Source organism: Octopus sinensis, linkage group LG1, assembly GCF_006345805.1.
Source record: "Octopus sinensis linkage group LG1, ASM634580v1, whole genome shotgun sequence".
NCBI lineage: Eukaryota > Metazoa > Mollusca > Cephalopoda > Octopoda > Octopodidae > Octopus > Octopus sinensis.
The window spans coordinates 118,419,801-118,438,477 of NC_042997.1; the positions used below are offsets into that span (position 1 = coordinate 118,419,801).

The window sequence follows — 18,677 nt, forward strand, 5'->3', positions numbered from 1 at the left end:
AGAAAATAAATGGAATGGTGGGGGTAAAAGCGTAACGATAGGTGTAGGCAAGAGTGAAATTAAAGGTTGTGAACAGAAAGTATAAATAAAAATCATTGATCAAATATCAATTTTAATACTCGACCGTAATGGGAGTCACTGAACTAGAGCTGAGTAAATGGAAAATCAAACAGCATTGCCTTATTTCATCCTTCTATTATCTGCAAGATATACATCATGTGCCTTCTAGAAAAAATATATAGTATTAATATTAGTTTCAAATTTTGGCACAAAGCCATCAATTTCATAGGGGGTGGTGTCGATATAATTGACCCCAGTGTTCAACTGGTACTTGGTTTATTGACTCCGAAAGTATGAAAAGCAAGGTCGACCTCGGCACGATTTGAACGAAATGAAGGACAAACTGCCGCTAAGCATTTTTCCCGGCATGATAACGATTCTGCCAGCTCGCTGCCCTACTAATTTGAATATCGGAACTGCTTTTGAAGTAAATAATAGACATTTTTTGTAGTACTGTCTCTCGATCTATGTATCTACACTTATACATTGCTATTTCCGTCTCTCTTACAGCATTGATCGACTTTCTTTTAAACTCCCTAATATAATTATCATCTAGTCTATTTGCTTTCCCGTCTTTATGTTTGCAATTTACGATGTCTCTGTTGCTTTAAATAGTCATTTTGTGTGTGTGTGTGACTGCCTGTCTGTCTGTCTGTCTGTTGTATTAACATAATTAATATAGAGCGTGAGAGTTAGACACTATTCCAGGTCGGTTAGTATATTGGGATCACTGTGTCACTTCACACGCTGTTAGAGATTCACCTGCTATTTGTCGGATGGGAATTTGGGGTTTCATGTATTTTATTTACATTTTGACACAATTAGAAAGTCTGTTAAATCGGCCACAGTGTATAGCTTGTAATTGAATGTATCAAGTGAGCAAGGAAGACAGAAAGCAAATTTGACATGGGTGGTATTTAAACTCGAAATGGTAAAATCGGGAACAAATAAAGCAATGTATATTGTACAAAGTCTTAAAGGTCCTGTAAATACCACGCACTCATAGCGAGTTGGTGTGAGAAGGAAAAAGGCCCAGAGAGAAAAAAATATTTGGAGAAGCTAAAAGGTGATGAAATATCTACAAAATGCTAATGTAATAAAAGCAAAAAATAGAAAAAATTAGAAAAAAATCGAAACAGCAAAAGCAGAAGGGATTTGTAAAAAGAAGAAAGTGATCAACAGTGAAACAGAGAGGAAAGAAGGGGGAAATAAATCTAAAAAAAAAACTATTTGGGTATAAACAAAACAATAGAATATTCTTTAAAAATAAGCTGTAAGAGTTTGTAGACAAGTATACAAATAGAAGCTGGCATCTCTAACTTCGCTTCATTTTCTTTGTGGTTCTGAGTTGGAAATTTCCCTCATGCACACGTTGAGATTTCGAGGCTAATGCAGTTTCACACCTCTCCTTGAAAAACGCATTTTTTGAAAAAATTTTTTTCTGATTCCTACGTTTTAGATGTCGGAGATTACAAATATGCGAAAACAATATACCATCCACCCCCTTTAAAATTTTCAACTTTTTCGAAATGTTTGTCCCTATGTTTTAAATGATGGAGATTCCGAATATGCAAGAAACCGCGTTTTCCAAATTTTAAATCAAGTAAGCATATAGATATGTATATAAAGAGACAGATAAATAAGAATGTCTTCCTGGGGCTATAAACAACAGTAACAACGTCCTCTACAGGACCGCCACATTTAGTTGATAAATATATCTTATGAATAAACGGACAGAGATAAATAGATGGACAGATAAATAAATAAATGGATGAAATACTTCAAAATTTAAAATTAGGGGAGGGGATCAAATTTGAGCCCCTTATTAAACTTTATAGCATTAATTATCAAACATTAATGTTTGTTTCTCATAAAATGGTGTATATTTAACTAAAGTGTACTAGCCATCTGAATGTGGCTAGCCACTGGGGGTGGGGTGTTACTGGTGCTTTTAGCCCCAGGAGATCAACGTCACCAGCTGGCCTTAGACACAAAATTTCAGTGCCCTTGTGTTATTTGCAAAGGGAGGTCATCCTCCATCGAAAACCTAAGTGATACATACGGACTATAGTTTCAAGGTAATTGCCTCTCGTCAACGCATGGTAAACACCGGTTTTCGATGAAGGAGACCCTTGCAAATAATAACATTTAGCGTTTTTCACAGCAACCACTGTCACTGATTTAGAAAAACTGTCTGAAAGCATTAATAAATCTCTGAACGAGATATAAACAGTAACCGCTCGACAACGTAAAGTGTACTAGCCATCTGAATGTGGCTAGCCACTGGGGGTGGGGTGTTACTGATGCTTTTAGCCCCAGGAGATCAACGTCACCAGCTGGCCTTAGACACAAAATTTCAGTGCCCTTGTGTTATTTGAAAAGGGAGGTCATCCTCCATCGAAAACCTAAGTGATACATACGGACTATAGTTTCAAGGTAATTGCCTCTCGTCAACGCGTGGTAAACACCGGTTTTCGATGGAGGAGACCCTTTTAAATAATAATATTTAACGTTTTTCACAGCAACCACTGTCACTGATTTAGTAAAACTGTCTGAAAGCATTAATACATCTCTGAACGAGATATAAACAGTAACCGCTCGACAACGTAAAGTGTACTAGCCATATATGTATGTATGTATGCATGCATGTATGTTTGTATGTATGTATGTATGTATGTATGTATGTATGTATGTATGTATGTATGTATATATGTCATCATTCAGTTTATTTCAACATGTTTTGCCAATAGAGAAAAAATGGCCGAAGTATACTGCAGCCAACTGGACAAAATGATGCAGAAACTTACAAAAAAAACCCAACCTAGATTAGACCCACTCCTATTTTATTGCAAGAAAACGCCAGACCACACATCGCATAAATGACATTGGTGATACAAGAGTTGGAGTTGGAAGTTCTCCATCATCCACCATACTCACCTGATCTCGCCCCCACTGACTACCACTTCTTCCCGAATTTGGATAAATTTTGATAGGAAAAAATTTAATCTCGACAATGCTGCAAAACAGGCCCTCCAAGATTTTGCTGACTCTAGATTGCCAGGCTTTTACAGTTTCGGGCTGGGCAAGCTACCGCTGAAATAGCAAAAGTGTATAGACAATATGGGTGCATGCTTTGATGAATAAAACTATTCCTTGTAGTTGTAAAACATTAGCAATTTTTTTCCTTTTCTACAAATTTCGAACTAATACATAAATACACACACACACACACACACACACACATACACACGCACACACTTACACCTAGAACCACGCTAATAGCTTAAAACTTCTCGGTTTTCTATGAATCAATTTTGATAAAACATTTCCCAACGATTATTGAAATATGCAACATTTAAAGGACATTGAAATATGCAACATTTAAAGGACAGATTTTCCACTGAATGTGTAGATTTCGGACTCACAATTTAGTCTGGGAAAAATGAAAGTAATTTTTCCTCCTATACCAGGACAAACATATTCTGAACCAAATATTTTTGTGATTCCAGTTTTTATTTTCGAGGCTTAGCACTTATTCTGTGTTATCCTTTTTCCGAATTGTTACCTTACCCAAATATAGCAACACCCGTTGTCAACCGATGTGGTGAGGAGAGAAAGACACAGATATGAATACACACATATTTATATAGAGTTTAAATTTACAGAAAAACAAAAAGCGAAGGCAGGTGTATGAACAACAGGCAGATGCATTAGTTTGACGCTCGGGAAAATGAGAAAGTCTTTTACGTTTCGAGCCTACGCTCTTCAACAGAAAGGAATAAGAGAAAATAAACAGAGAGAAAATAAAAAAAAAACTTGTGGATTTAGCTATTTGTATATAGTAGGCTTATAAACAGGGCTAATTTAGATTGTAAAAAAGAAATGATTTTCGAAATTTGTTGTATTCTTATCCGGTGTGGCGACACCAATTTGAATAATTCCAGTGAAATATACATCCAATCTGTTTATATACTCAGCAATTACCGTAACTACAGAAACCTGAAATTACTAATTTGCATCCTGTAAGTGTTAACACTCTATTAAATACCGGTGGCCTCGCAATGGGTTTGTCAATCGACGAAGTATCAAGGTATGATATAATGTATGTAATCTATATAATAGATTTATTAACAGAAATAACTGAGCTATTTCTACGTAGATTGAAAACAAAAATAATACAGGATGAACAACCTGATACATAATTGAGTTTGACAGAGTTTCTCTGTACCAAATCCACGCACAAAGTATTGTCCAGCCTAGGGCTGAAATACATGACATTTACCCAATGACCGTAACTATTTCCTAGATGGAAATGTCAGTAAGATGTGCACTAAGGTGAACAGATATAAAGAACACGAACATGGAAAAGTGAAGATATGATTTCCTAGTTACTGAATATTACACTGTATTGATTATAGATAAGTATATATTTACTTCTTGTATTACCTTAAACACTGGTATATTTCATAAAGAAAGAATTTTAATATTGAATTAGTAGAGTGTTTCTTTACTAGTTTTCTGCACAAATATATGATTAGGCATAATATTTTCGTCTGTATGTTAGCGAGAAGAATTATGAAATATGTTAGTAATGAGAAAATTGCTTGAAAATGAAGATGTAATTAAAAAAATATATATATTTTTCCAAATAGACAATTTTTCTTAGCCAAGAATTTATGGAAATAAATATATAACAAATTCAGTGGCAAATACTTAAGAACGACGGTAATCGACTTAATTGCTCTTAATATTTCATTGCTACTTATTGTATTGGCGCCTAAAGCAGAACACCGACAAAAATATAAACTTTACAAATGAAAAGCATTTTCTAATGAGATGGTTGAACAGCGCTCCTTACTCACTTAATGGTAGATACAGGAGCAAGTATTTAAATATAAATACATACATACACACACACACATATACTTTATTAAAAACCAGCAAAAGTATAGCAAAAACTGTTGCTCAGGGTTTCACGTTCACGTTCGTCAGACAGTTTTGTTTAGAATTTCTAAACAAAACTGTCCGACGAACGGGAGCGCGAAACTCTGAGTAACAGTTTTTGTGATATTTTTGCTGCTTTTTAATAAAGCACATTACTCTACCTCTGTAGGCTGTTGCAGAGCTGCGGCCATGCTGATGCACCGCCGTTTTGCTACACCGTTATTACTAAGAGCCTCTTCCAAACTGTGGTACTTGGTGAAGAATGTAGTTTGATATAGCTACCCTCATTTGCACCTCTTGTCGTGAGGTAGTTTCATCTGGGACCCTCGATAGGAAGAGGTCCAGCTTTGATTTAAAAACCCCTACATCTACTTTGAGCAAGCTCCCCAGCCTCTTTGGGAGAATATGAAAAGGTTGTGGGTCCTTGAAACCCAGACTGTTGCAGTAAATAGTCCTGAAGCTTGATGACATTGCTGGGATCTTTGGCACTATGCAGTGTCGTCCCGTTCTAGCATTGGTGTAGCTTTCAATGCCACAATTTGGCACAATTCTTTCCAGGATCTTCCAGATATATATTACTGCATTCCTCTCCCGTCTTCTCTCCAGGGATTAGAGTGTTAGCTGTTTCAACCTTTCCCAGTAGCTGAGCAATTGCAAAGGGACGATCTTCTTTGTGAATCTTCTCTGGATTGCTTCAAGGTCTGCTGTTAATCTCACACTGGTGGGTGACCATAGCTGTGAGCAGTAATCCAGGCGGCTGAGGACGAATGTCCGCCAGAGGACCATCATGGTTTCCTTATCTCTAGTTCTGAATGTTCTAAGGATCCATCCAGCCAGTCATCTGCACTTTGTCGCCATCCTGGTAATGTGCACTTGGAAAGAGGTATCATCACTCATGTCGATACCCAGGTCCCTCACTGACTTAGGCTCTGGGATTGAAATTCCCTGTGGATCGGTGTACCCAGTAAGTTTCATATATTTGGATGCTGGTAGCGCAGGGCTTAAATTAAACTGGATATTAAACTGCATATTATTATCCTCAGCCCATCTGTAAATTGAGTCCAACTTCTGCTGCAGGTGTGCAACATCGCTGGGGTTCTGTATTTTCTGCGAGACTTTCGTATCACCTGCATAGCTTGCCAGAATGGCTATCCGGGTATTTGAAGGCATAACTGAGAGGGCCACTATATGTATGTATGTATGTATGTATGTATGTATGTATGTATGTATGTATGTATGTATGTATGTATGTATGTATATTTAAGTCACAATATACGGTCTGTTTCAACTAAACCAGTGGTACTCAAAAAATTCTGATTTAACAACAATTATTTCGCAGCTCAATAAACATGTAGTATAATAAATTACTTACGTGTGTGCGTTAACATATTTGCAATTTTCAAATTAGTGCATACATGTAATTATAAACTATTTTAAACTATAACAGAATAAATTATTTATACCTGTTTATTAAAAAACTGTAAATAAAAATAACTCATGAATAGAATAGTAACCCCGTGAACGTCTCGTCAGGTTCTAAAGCCGAAGACAATTGTAACTCTTCCCCTCTGGGTGGCAGGAATCTGTTACTGTCATTTGGCCAGTAAGTCGCCAGAGAATGAATAGACCAGTACGAGTTATCTCCCTTAGACCACTTTTTGTGGGCCAAAAGTAAAGGAACAGGGGATTTTTCACTTGGGCTGCTTTCAGATCGTAAGCACCGTTCAGGATCTAATCGGAGAACACGGAATCCCATGCTTGTAGCAGGTAGCGTTTGGAATGGTTGCTATGGCTGTAAATTTCCTGGCAAGTGTTGAGTGATCCAGAGTTGAGGGAACCTTTATCCTTGATCGCTCGACTATACTAAACTTGCAGCGCTCACTCCCGTTAATTTAGGGACCCGGCCGACCTAAGATCCACCTCTAGATATAAAACTATTTTTATGAAATTTCTTTTCCTCCCTCTACTGTGATAAAATTTGGTATATACTCAAAAGTATTCAAAGAAGTTTTATCCTTTTGTTATGATATCATTCTTAATAATCTTCTTGACTACCGTAAATTTTTACCTTATACAATATGGCAATGTGTTTGGAAATGGTCTCTAGAAATTTCTTGATTTATCCCTTTCTTAAAGTGCTCTACACTTCTGATCTTAGCATTTATAAGGGCCTTTATATAAGTAGCCCTTCTTACTAGGTACCCCTAGGAAACTATACATACCATGTATAGGGTAACAATAACAACTTCTAAAAACCTATAATATACCTCTTAGTTTTAAATTAGTATATAATTAGAATGTCCTATAACATCAATATTCCTTTAGCTAATACTAGGTATCAGTCTGTATTGCTACTAGCTAAACAAGTATATAAATAAGTTTTAGTTTAGTATACTTAACTTATTATACATTTTCTTTAAATATTCTCTATTGATGTAAATAATGTATATATATACTTTATCATGTTTTAGTGATTATTCTATTTTATTCCTTTTCTATGTTGTTCTGCCCCACCTGATTATTTTATTATTTTATAATATCCTTTATTTATTTATAAAATAAATGTAATTTTTGTACCTGTATAACTTATATAAAACAATACCGGTATATTCACTGCTTAAAAGAAACTGCTTAAATTATAATTTAATTAATACATAGCTAGCATGTTATTTTACCTCAGTACTCCTTTATTAAATACCAGTAATTGCCAATTGATCAATATTCACATATATCACCTGATAAGTTAGTATTTAAGTATACAATATGTATAAATATTAAACTATTTCTATATAATTTCTTTTCCTCCCTCTATTGTGGTAAACGTTTGGTATATACTCAAAAGTATTCAAAAAATCTTTTTATCCTTTTGTTATAAAATTCTTCTTAATAATCTTCTGAGTGTATGTATGTATGTATATGTATATCAAAATAAGCAACAAGGATATCTAGAGGTAATGCAGTACGATCGTTTCAAGCAACTCCATTTAATTGAAGAATGCAATCATTTAACTTTCTACAATATGACAATATCGTTTAAAATATTTTACTATAGTACCACATGATAAGATTTCCCCTGTTTCACTATCAATTATCTACTATTGGCTTGCCCCTTTAATTGTCAGCTAACATCTTGATTTAAGATTTCCTTTACCAAATCTCATTATATTGCCTCAAATAAATCTTGATAGTTTTTTATGACAATACCTACTATGATTTCTGTCGACTCCCTCAACCCCACTTCCTAGCAGACACTACTCCTTGTTCTTTTGGCCTTAGATATACAAAGATTTGATAGACTAGTCCATAAATTAATACTGACCCCTTAAAACAGTGACAAGCTATATCTGTAACAAGTCTTTCTTCCTGATACCTTAGTAGCTCCTAAGCAGAAGTTAAGTCAGGATGTTCTTTATCTATCTCCTTACCTAGTTGGAGATTTTTGGTAAAATTATACTAATGTGTCCATCTGTTTTAATTTAATTAAATTCTATGTCTTTATGCAGCTGAGGATTACTCTGCATTTGAATTGATGTAATGATTGCATTGTTCAGTTAAATGGAGTTGCTTGAAACGATCATACTGCATTACCTCTGGACATCCTTGTTGCTTATTTTGATATACACACATACATACATACATACATACATACATCATATATATATATTATATATATATATATATATATGTATGTATGTATGTATGTATGTATGTATGTATGTATGTATGTATGTATGTATGTATGTATGTTTGTATATATATATATATATATACGCACATACCTCCATGCATACTCTTATACATGCACACATATGTGTGTATGTACGTTTATACACATTATATATTTATACATACGAACATATTCTCTCTCTCTCTCTCTCTCTAAACACACACACACGCACACACACACACACACCACACACACACACACACACACACACACACACACACACACACACACACATATATATATATATATATGAAAAAAGGAAGTATTAAAATCTGTCGTGCGTAACATAAAACTGAGTGGGGATGAAGAGGAAAACACCGAGAAATAAAGCATAAACAAAGAATAACAATCAGCAAAATAGTATATCCTTTCTAGCTTAGACTAGAAGCTTTACATACAAATTCAAGTGTGACCCATTTGCTTAATAAAATGTGAGGCGTTCGTGACAGAGTGGAGGAGCAGAAGAAAGAGTATAGGAGATATAAGGTGGTGGCACTACGAACGTTGACACCATTAACATTGCCATAACCGGTTGGTTATGAGTCACTACATGTCGATTACTCTCCACGAATAAAGATAAAATAAAAGAATTGTAATTTCTCAGTGAATTATTATGAAATAATAAGTAAATACAGCGTGTAAATAGAAAAATGACATTTTCAACAGAACTACACAAAACACTTAGCAACGAGTCGAACATCATCGTTACGGTACAGGCCCATTAATTCCTAGATTTTTTTCTTTCAACATTTCTCTTTAACCATTTGCCTCTCTCTTTCATATCTTGCTACCTGTATATATATATCCCTTATATCGTATCGTCTATCGTTTCCATATCAGTCTGGCTTTCTCGTTATTATTATCTATCCCGATATATATGTATGTATGTATGTATGTATGTATGTATGTATGTATGTATGTATGTATGTATGTATGTATTATGTATATATATATGCCGTGGTTGTGTGGTAAGAAGCTTGTGTCCCAACCACATGGTTCCTGGTTCAGTCCCACTGCGTGGCACCTTGGGCAAGAGTCTTCTACTATAGCCTCGGGCCGACCAAAGCCTTTTGAGTGGATTTGGTACTCAGAAACTGAAAGAAACCTGTCGTATATATATATATATATATATATTTGTGTGTCTGTGTTTGTCCCCACCCATCATCGCTTGACAACTGATGTTGGTGTGTTTACGTCCCCGTAAATTAGTGGTTCGGCAAAAGAGTTCGACAGAATAAGTACTAGGTTTACAAAGAATAAGACCTGGGGTCGATTTGCTCGACTAAAGGCGTTGCTCCAGCATAGCCGCAGTCAGATGACTGAAACAAATAAGAGAATATATATATATATATATAGGGAGGGTTCACGAAAAAAGCAAAAGACGAAGATAAGTGGTGCAGAAAACAAACAGAAGTATTAGTATAACGCTCATGACTTGAAAAAGTATTTTACGTTTCGAGCCTACGCTCTTCTATATAACCGTTATATTGTCTCTGTCGACTTGTCTCTCGAGTTATCTATCCTGCTATACATACATACATACATACATACATACATACATACACACACACACACACACACACACACACACACATATATATATATATATATATATATATATACGTGTGTGTGTGTGTGTATCCATCTTATATCGTTTTCTCTCCTGCTATTTGTGTATATAAACATGATGTCTGTTTCCCAATCTGTCTCGTAATTACTTGTCATCATATTTTCTCTTTCTCTCTTTCTTTGTCATCTAATACATCTATCTATTAATCTATTCTGTCTATCATTCCATCTTTTTGTTTGTCTGCACTTTCCTAACTAACCTCTCTACAATTACGTATAACTTTTTTCTATTGCCTCGCCTTGCTTCTCCTCTTCTCTTAAATTCATCCTTTTCTATTCTCTACACCATTCGACAACAATGCCCACGTTTAGTCTTAGCACTATTCAAAATAGACAAAATTACATACATGAAAAAAGAAACCTTTCTATTTGTCTACATGTGTCGATATCAACTATTTATGTCATATAATTTGTCAGCCAGTCTAAGACCAATAAAAGAATTTTTAAATATATATATATGTGATAAAATTAATAAAAGGAAAATAATATTATCTTACGAAAATATACTTTAATTTATATGTGGTTTCAAAACTGTCCCCACCACCAGAAAAATAAATTAAACAAGAAAATACAAAGAAGCAAATTTGTTATTGACTCATTTTAATGAAAGCCAAACATACGCACAAACTAAAACACAGCTTATATGTATGTATGCATGTATGTATGTATGTATGTATGTATGTATGTATGTATGTATGTATGTATCTATGTATGTATGTATGTATGTATGTATGTATGTATCAAGTCAGGTATGTAGCTATACACGTAGCTATAAGTATATTTATACTTGTACGTATGTGTACACAATCGCAAAAGTATGTTATTGTAAATTTGTTATATTTTGTGTGTATATACCAATACGTACACACATACACGCACATATGTGTATATTATATGTGAGTGTGTGTGTGTGTGTGTTTGTGTGTGTTTGTGTATGTCGATGTATACGCCCATCTCTCTCTCTCTCTCCTCCCTTATTCCCCTTTCTTTCTTTCTCTATCTCTCTCACCTCCAGCCCCCTCGATCTGTCTCTTTCTTCTCCTCCCTCGTCCACCTTCTCTCTCTTTTCATCTGTCCCTTTCTCCTGTCTTTTGTTCTCACGTGACCGCTAGCCGCTGTTGAGCGCTCTTTTCGTTCCAGCAGTCGCAGAAGCAACACGTATTTGTTCGTCTCCCTGCGGCCATTAGGCACAACTTCACAAGCCAGCCCCATACTCAACTCGTCCTGTCGAAAGACCCTTGTCCTACGTCCTGGTTTTGTTTTGTTGTTTATTTTTTATTTTTACCGTTATTGTTTTTACGTTTTTGTATTCTTATTGGTGTCACGTATTCTGTATTTTTGTTCGTGTACTTCGTTCGTTTTCCGTCCTCGTGTTGTATACATTCGAAGCTTTCTTCCAGGGGATCTAATGCGCTTGGCTTAGATTTCCCTTGGCGGGCTGGCCATATCGGAGCAATCTCAAGATTAATCAGCCGAAATTGCTAAGATGATCTGGTTCTTGACTGATGACTGAGGGCTTCGAATGTCCCGTCCTGTGGTTCTTGTGTCGTCTCTGTGGTGTTTCATGTTCTTGTCCATGTCTGTAATTATTTTTACTGTTTACCTATATATATATATATATATATATCGAGTCTTGATTTTCTGGTAGTGTAAAATCTATTATTGTACGTGAATGTAATGTAGGTTATCAACACAGTTCAGGACAGTGTGTATGATATGTGTATGTTGAATCACATGCACTTTAGACACCCAGATCTAGAATTAATGCCTGCTGTTATTTTTTCACACTTTACGTCGGTGTCAATAGGAGAGTCTCCGAGCGACACTTCGCTAATGCTCGGGTATCTATTTGACGAAAAATCTATGAAGCGGATAATGAAGAACACGTATATGATCTGATGTGGGGAGAGAGAGAGAGAGGAGGAGGAGGAGGAGAGTAAGAGAGAGAGAAGGCAAAGGAGAGAGAGATGTGGAGGGAGCGAGAGGAAGATGGAGAGAGAAGGGAGTAACAAGAAGAGGGCGAGGGAGAGAAAGTAAAATATTAAAACAGGGCGTTATGATTGAGGGCGTAGATATGTTAAATGTTATAAGGACCCTCCACAACTTATTTCGTTTGAAGTTCGAAAAGCGAGAGCAAACAGATCTGGAAAAACAGAATGACTGGAGTTTACTAAACTTGTTTAAGCGCCGCTGTTTAAATGATAGATTATTAAGTTCACTTTTCTTATTCGCGGTATTTATGAAAATATAATTGTTTCGCAGTTATTCAATAACGTAAAGGACAGACATATATCATTAGAATTATCTAGACGTTTCATCATTTTGTAATTTTATTAAAGAAGGCGATCGTTAATGTTATTAGATTTAAATTGGCGTCATACTTCTTCTTTATCTTTCATCATTGCATATTGAAAGGAAGAAATGGAGATGAGGAATGTGTAAAATGCGGAAGTAAAACAAAAGAGTAAGAGAAATGAGAATCGAAGAATGAAAAATACAAAGAAGAACTTTAAAACAATGACGAACAGAAATGAAGAGAAAAGTTGAAAGATGGTGAAGTTTAATGATAATAGAAGGTACATTAAACGAAAGAATTAATAGCGAAAGCGATTTAATGAGTAAAAGAAGAAAGATCATGATAATATAGAAAATAATAAAGATAATTTTAAACAAATGAAATGCAGTAATACGATCGCCATTAGCATTTGGCATATTTTATCTTCAATTTCTACATCATGTTTTATGAAAATTGGAGTGTGTTCCAAATATGAAAATAGTATACACACTAGTTTCTTTAATACGAAGATAAATTAGCTGAGTGTGGAAAATTTTGCAACTCTCTGATTCACGGAGAAGTGGTGGGGGAAGCTGAAATCCAACTCAGTTCTATTATTTATTTCGTATGTAGATTTTATTTTAATACAATTTACAAAATTGTTGAAAATAAGTCCTCTGATCTCCTAGGTATGAAAAATGCGATAGACATGCAACGCATTTAATGGATAATCATTCATTTGGAGTCACGAAACTATGGAAGATTATAGTAACATACTTATATTTAGTACATTTTCTCAACTGAAACGAAGAGAATATGGTCACTGGAGTTGGCATGAATGTATATTTTAATATTTGACCCTATCACAGATTCAATAAAAGGTCTTGCCCTTTTACTAGCAGATACGTCAAGCAAGGATGACTCTTAAACCCAGCTTCAGCGCACAAAATAATCTTGATAGATTCATATGTGATCCCTGAATTGAGAAAGCCACGTTTCTTTTCCAAACACCCTTTTTATACTAATTCTAATCATGAACGTATTCTCCTAATTAAATTCCAGAAATTCGCAACTAAACAGAAGAAAAGCACAAAAATAAAGCAAAACAGAAATATATTAGACAATCGAAATTAAACAGTGAAACATTGAGGGAAATCTAGGTCATAATCCAATTATGGTATACAACGGCAGTCATGAAGATCTATATCGCATATGTAGATGCTCTGACTTCAACATATAACTACACAGTTGTTAAGGGTTCTGTTGATCTACAATGGTTGCTTTCATTGTATGATTGGAAGAATACAAGATATATATATTAGTCATTAGAATTGACGTAATTTTCAGTAGAAAATATGTCTCCCAATATTGTTCTTGAGTTTAGACAATGGTAAAGAATTCCCTATTACTTATTTGTTCGATGTGCCTATTATATAATACATTTCATCGAAACTCAAATATACATCAATGACTAGACAATAAGTTTTCAAAGTGTTAAAATTTTAGAAGAGAATATACGACTCCTGTATGATTCAACTTGGCTTTACTTTCGCAAACGTGCAGAATGTGCTGCCGTTTTATTTTAAAACGACATTCGTCTGTTTAAAATGAATCGCATAGCCTTAAATATTCTGAAATACTACTTGAAATAAATTTGCAATTCTGAAACATTATGGTAAAATTCCCCCTTGAACATATTGAAATGTGTTACTGTTTTCTTGTCTGCAAGCCATCATAACATAAATTTTAACATTTGCAATCATAAGTGCATAAAAAAACAGAAACAAGCTACATAAAAAAGCCGATATAATGTGAATTATTGGCGGTAAAAAGAAACAAATATATTACCTCTAGCAAGGAGGAATCCATCATGAAATTTTTCTCGCTCATAATTTAATCCACAATTAATTATACTGAAACGTATGTTCTTCCTGCTAGGAGAAAATTCTTTTGCATAAATGGTTTTAGGTTTATTACATTCCTCTCAAGCAAACTATCTGCTGTACATTGCTGTATAAACATTAGTAATTTGCTTTCTTCACCAAGATTTGACTTTATATTCCTGTTTGTATAGAGAATGTTAATGTTTAGTATATATTTACGCTTATATTTCGTTTTCACTGAATGTTCTCCAACTATATTATTTATTTATTCTTTTCTTTCTCTTTCTCTCTCTCTCTCTTTGTTTATTTTCCCCTTTCTTTCTTTCTTTCTTTCTTTCTTTCTTTCTGTATCCCTCTCTTTTACTCTCCCTCTCCCAACAATAGAATGATGTTATGGTTATGACTAAAAGTTGTATGATATGTTCGAGACTTGCTACACTTTCCACGCTCAGCAAATAAAAATAGACGTTTTCCCACGCTGATCATAACAATGATAAATAAAACTGCTGGATATTAGCAGTAGGAATATTAGTTATCCACTACCTCACACTTGCCATATTCTGTTCGTGCTTTTGTCTATAATTTGTCTGCAAAGACACCCCGCCTATTATTTGCACAAACCATAAATAATTTTCTTTTCATTTTTATGCACTCAATGTACAGGAACTCGGTATAGCAGGACAATCAAAGATAGAAATGCTTATTGTTCGCTATAATTTCCATTTATTAAGCAACTGTTGTTTGAAGACTGACAGGGCTGTCTAATTTTTGATTTTGTTTTTGAATTGTCTTAGAGTTGGAGTTTAAGTCTTGCCTTGGATATTATATTATGTTGGTGATGATGATGGTGAGGATGATGATGATGATGATGATGATGAGGAGGAGGAGGATGATGATGCTGATGATGATGATGTTGATAAAAACCATGACAATAACTATAAACCGCAATAGGAATAGTAATAGTATTAAACAGGGTTAAGTCGTCAGTCAACAGACTAATGACAATATAAATATTACAGTTTTCTTTGTGAGGTTTAGAGATCATTTGTTGTCTCAAAAGAAACATATAGGCAGCTTAGAGCTTATAAATAGCATTCAGAATTGGATAATATTAAAACGGTGATGCATAAAATGCTGTGGATAACATAATGCTTTGGATAATATAATGCTTCTAAAGAAAGATGCTGCTGCTAAGAGGCGGACATCCGTTTGAATTCGGTGAAGTGCGTTAACTGTTCCTTATCTCCATTCGACATCTGTATGTCTTGTATGCCACCTCCACTCTTGTTGAGTGGAGTTGAGATAATTATAGAAAGCATTAGTAAAGTAGCCTTAAGGTGGTAGCCTAGGAGAACCGTTAAAGTGTCGGAACAACTGCTTTGCGGTATTTCTTCCGATTTATTACTGAGTTCAAATTCTGACTGGAGTCGGTTTTATTTTTACCTCCTCCCTGGTGTCAATAAAATAAATTGCCAATCAAGTACTAGGGTTCGTAATATCGACATTACCCTACTTTTAAAATTGCCGGCTTCGTGACAAAATATAAAATTATTACAAATAGGATGAAGGCGGCGAGCTGGCAGAATCGTTAGAGCGCTGGACGAAATGCTTAGCGGTATTTCCCCCGTCGTTACTTTGAGTTCAAATTCCACCGAGGTCAACTGTGCTTTTCATCCTTTCAGGGTCGATAAAATAGGTACCAGTTGAATACTGGGGTTAATGTGATCGACTCCTCCCTACCCACCCAAGCTGCCCCTATTGCAAAAAATTGAAATAATTATTACTAATAGGATGAAGGCAGCGAGCTGACAGAATCGATAACATGCCGTGCAAAAAGTTTAGCTGCATTTCAACCGCCTTTACATTCTTAGTTCAAATTCTGCCAAGGTCAGCTTTGCCTCTTATTTTTTCGGTGTCGATAAAATAAGTACCAGCAAAGTATTCGAGTCGATGAAAGCGCCTAGTCTCTCTAAAATTTCAGGCCTTGTGATGATTAATAATAGGTTCTGTTAATATGTCACTAAAGAAAGTGATCTGTCGCAGCCATTAGAACATCGAGTAAATTACTTTGTAATACTTATTCCGGATTAAAATCCCACCGTGGGTCCGCTTTGCACTTTTATCATCCGGAACTGGTATCGATCTCTGAAACTGGTTGTTCGTTGTGTTCTTGAGCAAGACATTTCATTTCACGTTGCTCCAGATATCTCAGCTGTCAATGAGGAACCCTACGGCGGACCAGTGTTTCGTTTAGGGGAAATATAGTGAATTCGGTCACTTATACGCCGTGGAAATCAATCGAGTAATCGACCCTATAAGTCCTAGGAATCGGGAAAGTAATATCCAGGGGCTGAAGATGATTATTTGTACCAGTGTGAATGTTTGTAGTGTAGTAGTTAGTGTGTTCCACTCTCGTTCGTCAGATGGTAGGTTTGATTACCGGATCGAGCAATGCGTTGTTTTCTTCAGCAAAGCACTTCATTTCACGTTGCTTCAGTCCACTCAGCTGCGAGTGGGTCACACTAACCTTCCGATCAGCAAGCATATTGACCTTCTCGCTTAGTCAGCGGTGTGGCATCATTTGAAATCTAAAAATACAATGCAAAGCGAATTATGAATAGTGATGTATACAACATCCAATATACTGGTCGATCACGTGATCTGTACTAACATGAAATGGGATAACAAAAACCAAATCTTGCGCGGCTCAGATTGTATTTTGTTAGAAATTCTTTCAAACAGTGTTTTACTTTTATTAAATTCCACTTTTACAGAAACCAACTTCACTTCTTTTATACTTTCTGATTAATCTGAATAATTTGATGACTTGATCATAGCCACTATATAGAAACACGGCGGTACTGCATGCATAAGACAAACCTGGAGGGATCTAAGCCATATGGGATCTCCAATTAGAAAGCATTTAAATTCCAGTCATACGTCAGATGAAGTATAATTATATTTCACAAGTTGACCATCAGTTGTTTAACCTTGGATGGCAATTACCTAATGAAAATGCTGGCTGGTGATGAGAATTATGTCTCAAACGTGAAGCTGTTGTTGTAAACACGATACCATTCATGTGACACTGTAGTAGTGAATATCATATCACACATGCAAGAATATGTTGCTAAACATAATATCACAGATGTGACATTTGTGGCAGTAAATATTACACCCCACATATGATGCTGTGTTATTGAAACCTTTATATCATACGCGACTCTTTGCTAGTGAGTATGATATCAAAAACCTGACGCTGTGGTCGTAAACATTACACTACACGTGACGCAGTGACGCATTCACTTGCATTAGTTAAGTTTGGAAAGATAACCCCCGAGGTTCAAGAGTTTTAGAAAATTATGCCTTGTAATGTTTGGTTCAACCATTGGCACACTTGATGCTACTCGAAACTTCATAACTTAAGGAAGCGGCAGACGTAAATTATCGACAGATCATTCTTGATATCGAAAAGGCCGGTGGGCCAGACAAAATGCCCAGAGGTTAATTGATGTTTCGTTACATTCTAGGAATTTCAACCGTGTTTCGTGGTCTGCTATCACAACAGGTCCTTTATATGATCCAGTTAGCTCAAGACATCATCAGGAGGAAAAACGTCCAGTTTCGGCCCCTACTCCTCTACCGTTTTGACGTGGAAGCCCTCTCACTTTCGGAGGTGTCTTCGGCTTTGATGTTGGGTGCATATCTTCGTTCTTTCTTCTGTTCCCTGGCCTCTTCGATGTGGCGTCAACGAGTGTCAGCGGGCGACTGACTGCCTTGTCAAATTTTTTCCCCATAAAATACCTGCTGCTAGGCTTCAGCAGGCAGCCCCAGCAAGTTGTCAAGTGACACTGTCTTAAATTTAACTGACCATGAAGGCGCGTAATCTTAGCCCACGTAAGTTCTGTTGGAGTCAAGTTTACTGTCTTAAATTCTGGACTCGATAAAATACGTACTAAGCAAATACTAGAGATCTCTGAGATAATCGACACTCATTGTTCGAAATATTCTTTTATTCTTTGACTTGTTTCAGTCATTTTGACTGCGGCCATGCTGGAGCACCGCCTTTAGTCGAGCAAGTCGACCCCATGACTTATTCTTTGTAAGTCTAGTACTTATTTTATCGGTCTCTTTGCCGAACCGCTAAGTTACGGGGGAC

The 18,677-nt window shown here is 35.7% G+C and overlaps 1 protein-coding gene across 1 annotated transcript in view; it reads right to left on the minus strand.

Annotated features, from left to right (window-relative positions):
* Nucleotides 1-14,765, minus strand: part of LOC115215557 — a 285,843-nt gene extending 271,078 nt beyond the window's left edge. The window contains exon 1 of the mRNA XM_029784760.2: nt 14,484-14,765. Within this exon, the coding sequence (XP_029640620.1) occupies nt 14,484-14,525 (42 nt within the window). The 5' untranslated portion in view covers nt 14,526-14,765. The remainder of the gene's footprint in view (nt 1-14,483) is intronic.
* Nucleotides 14,766-18,677: the final 3,912 nt, after the last annotated feature.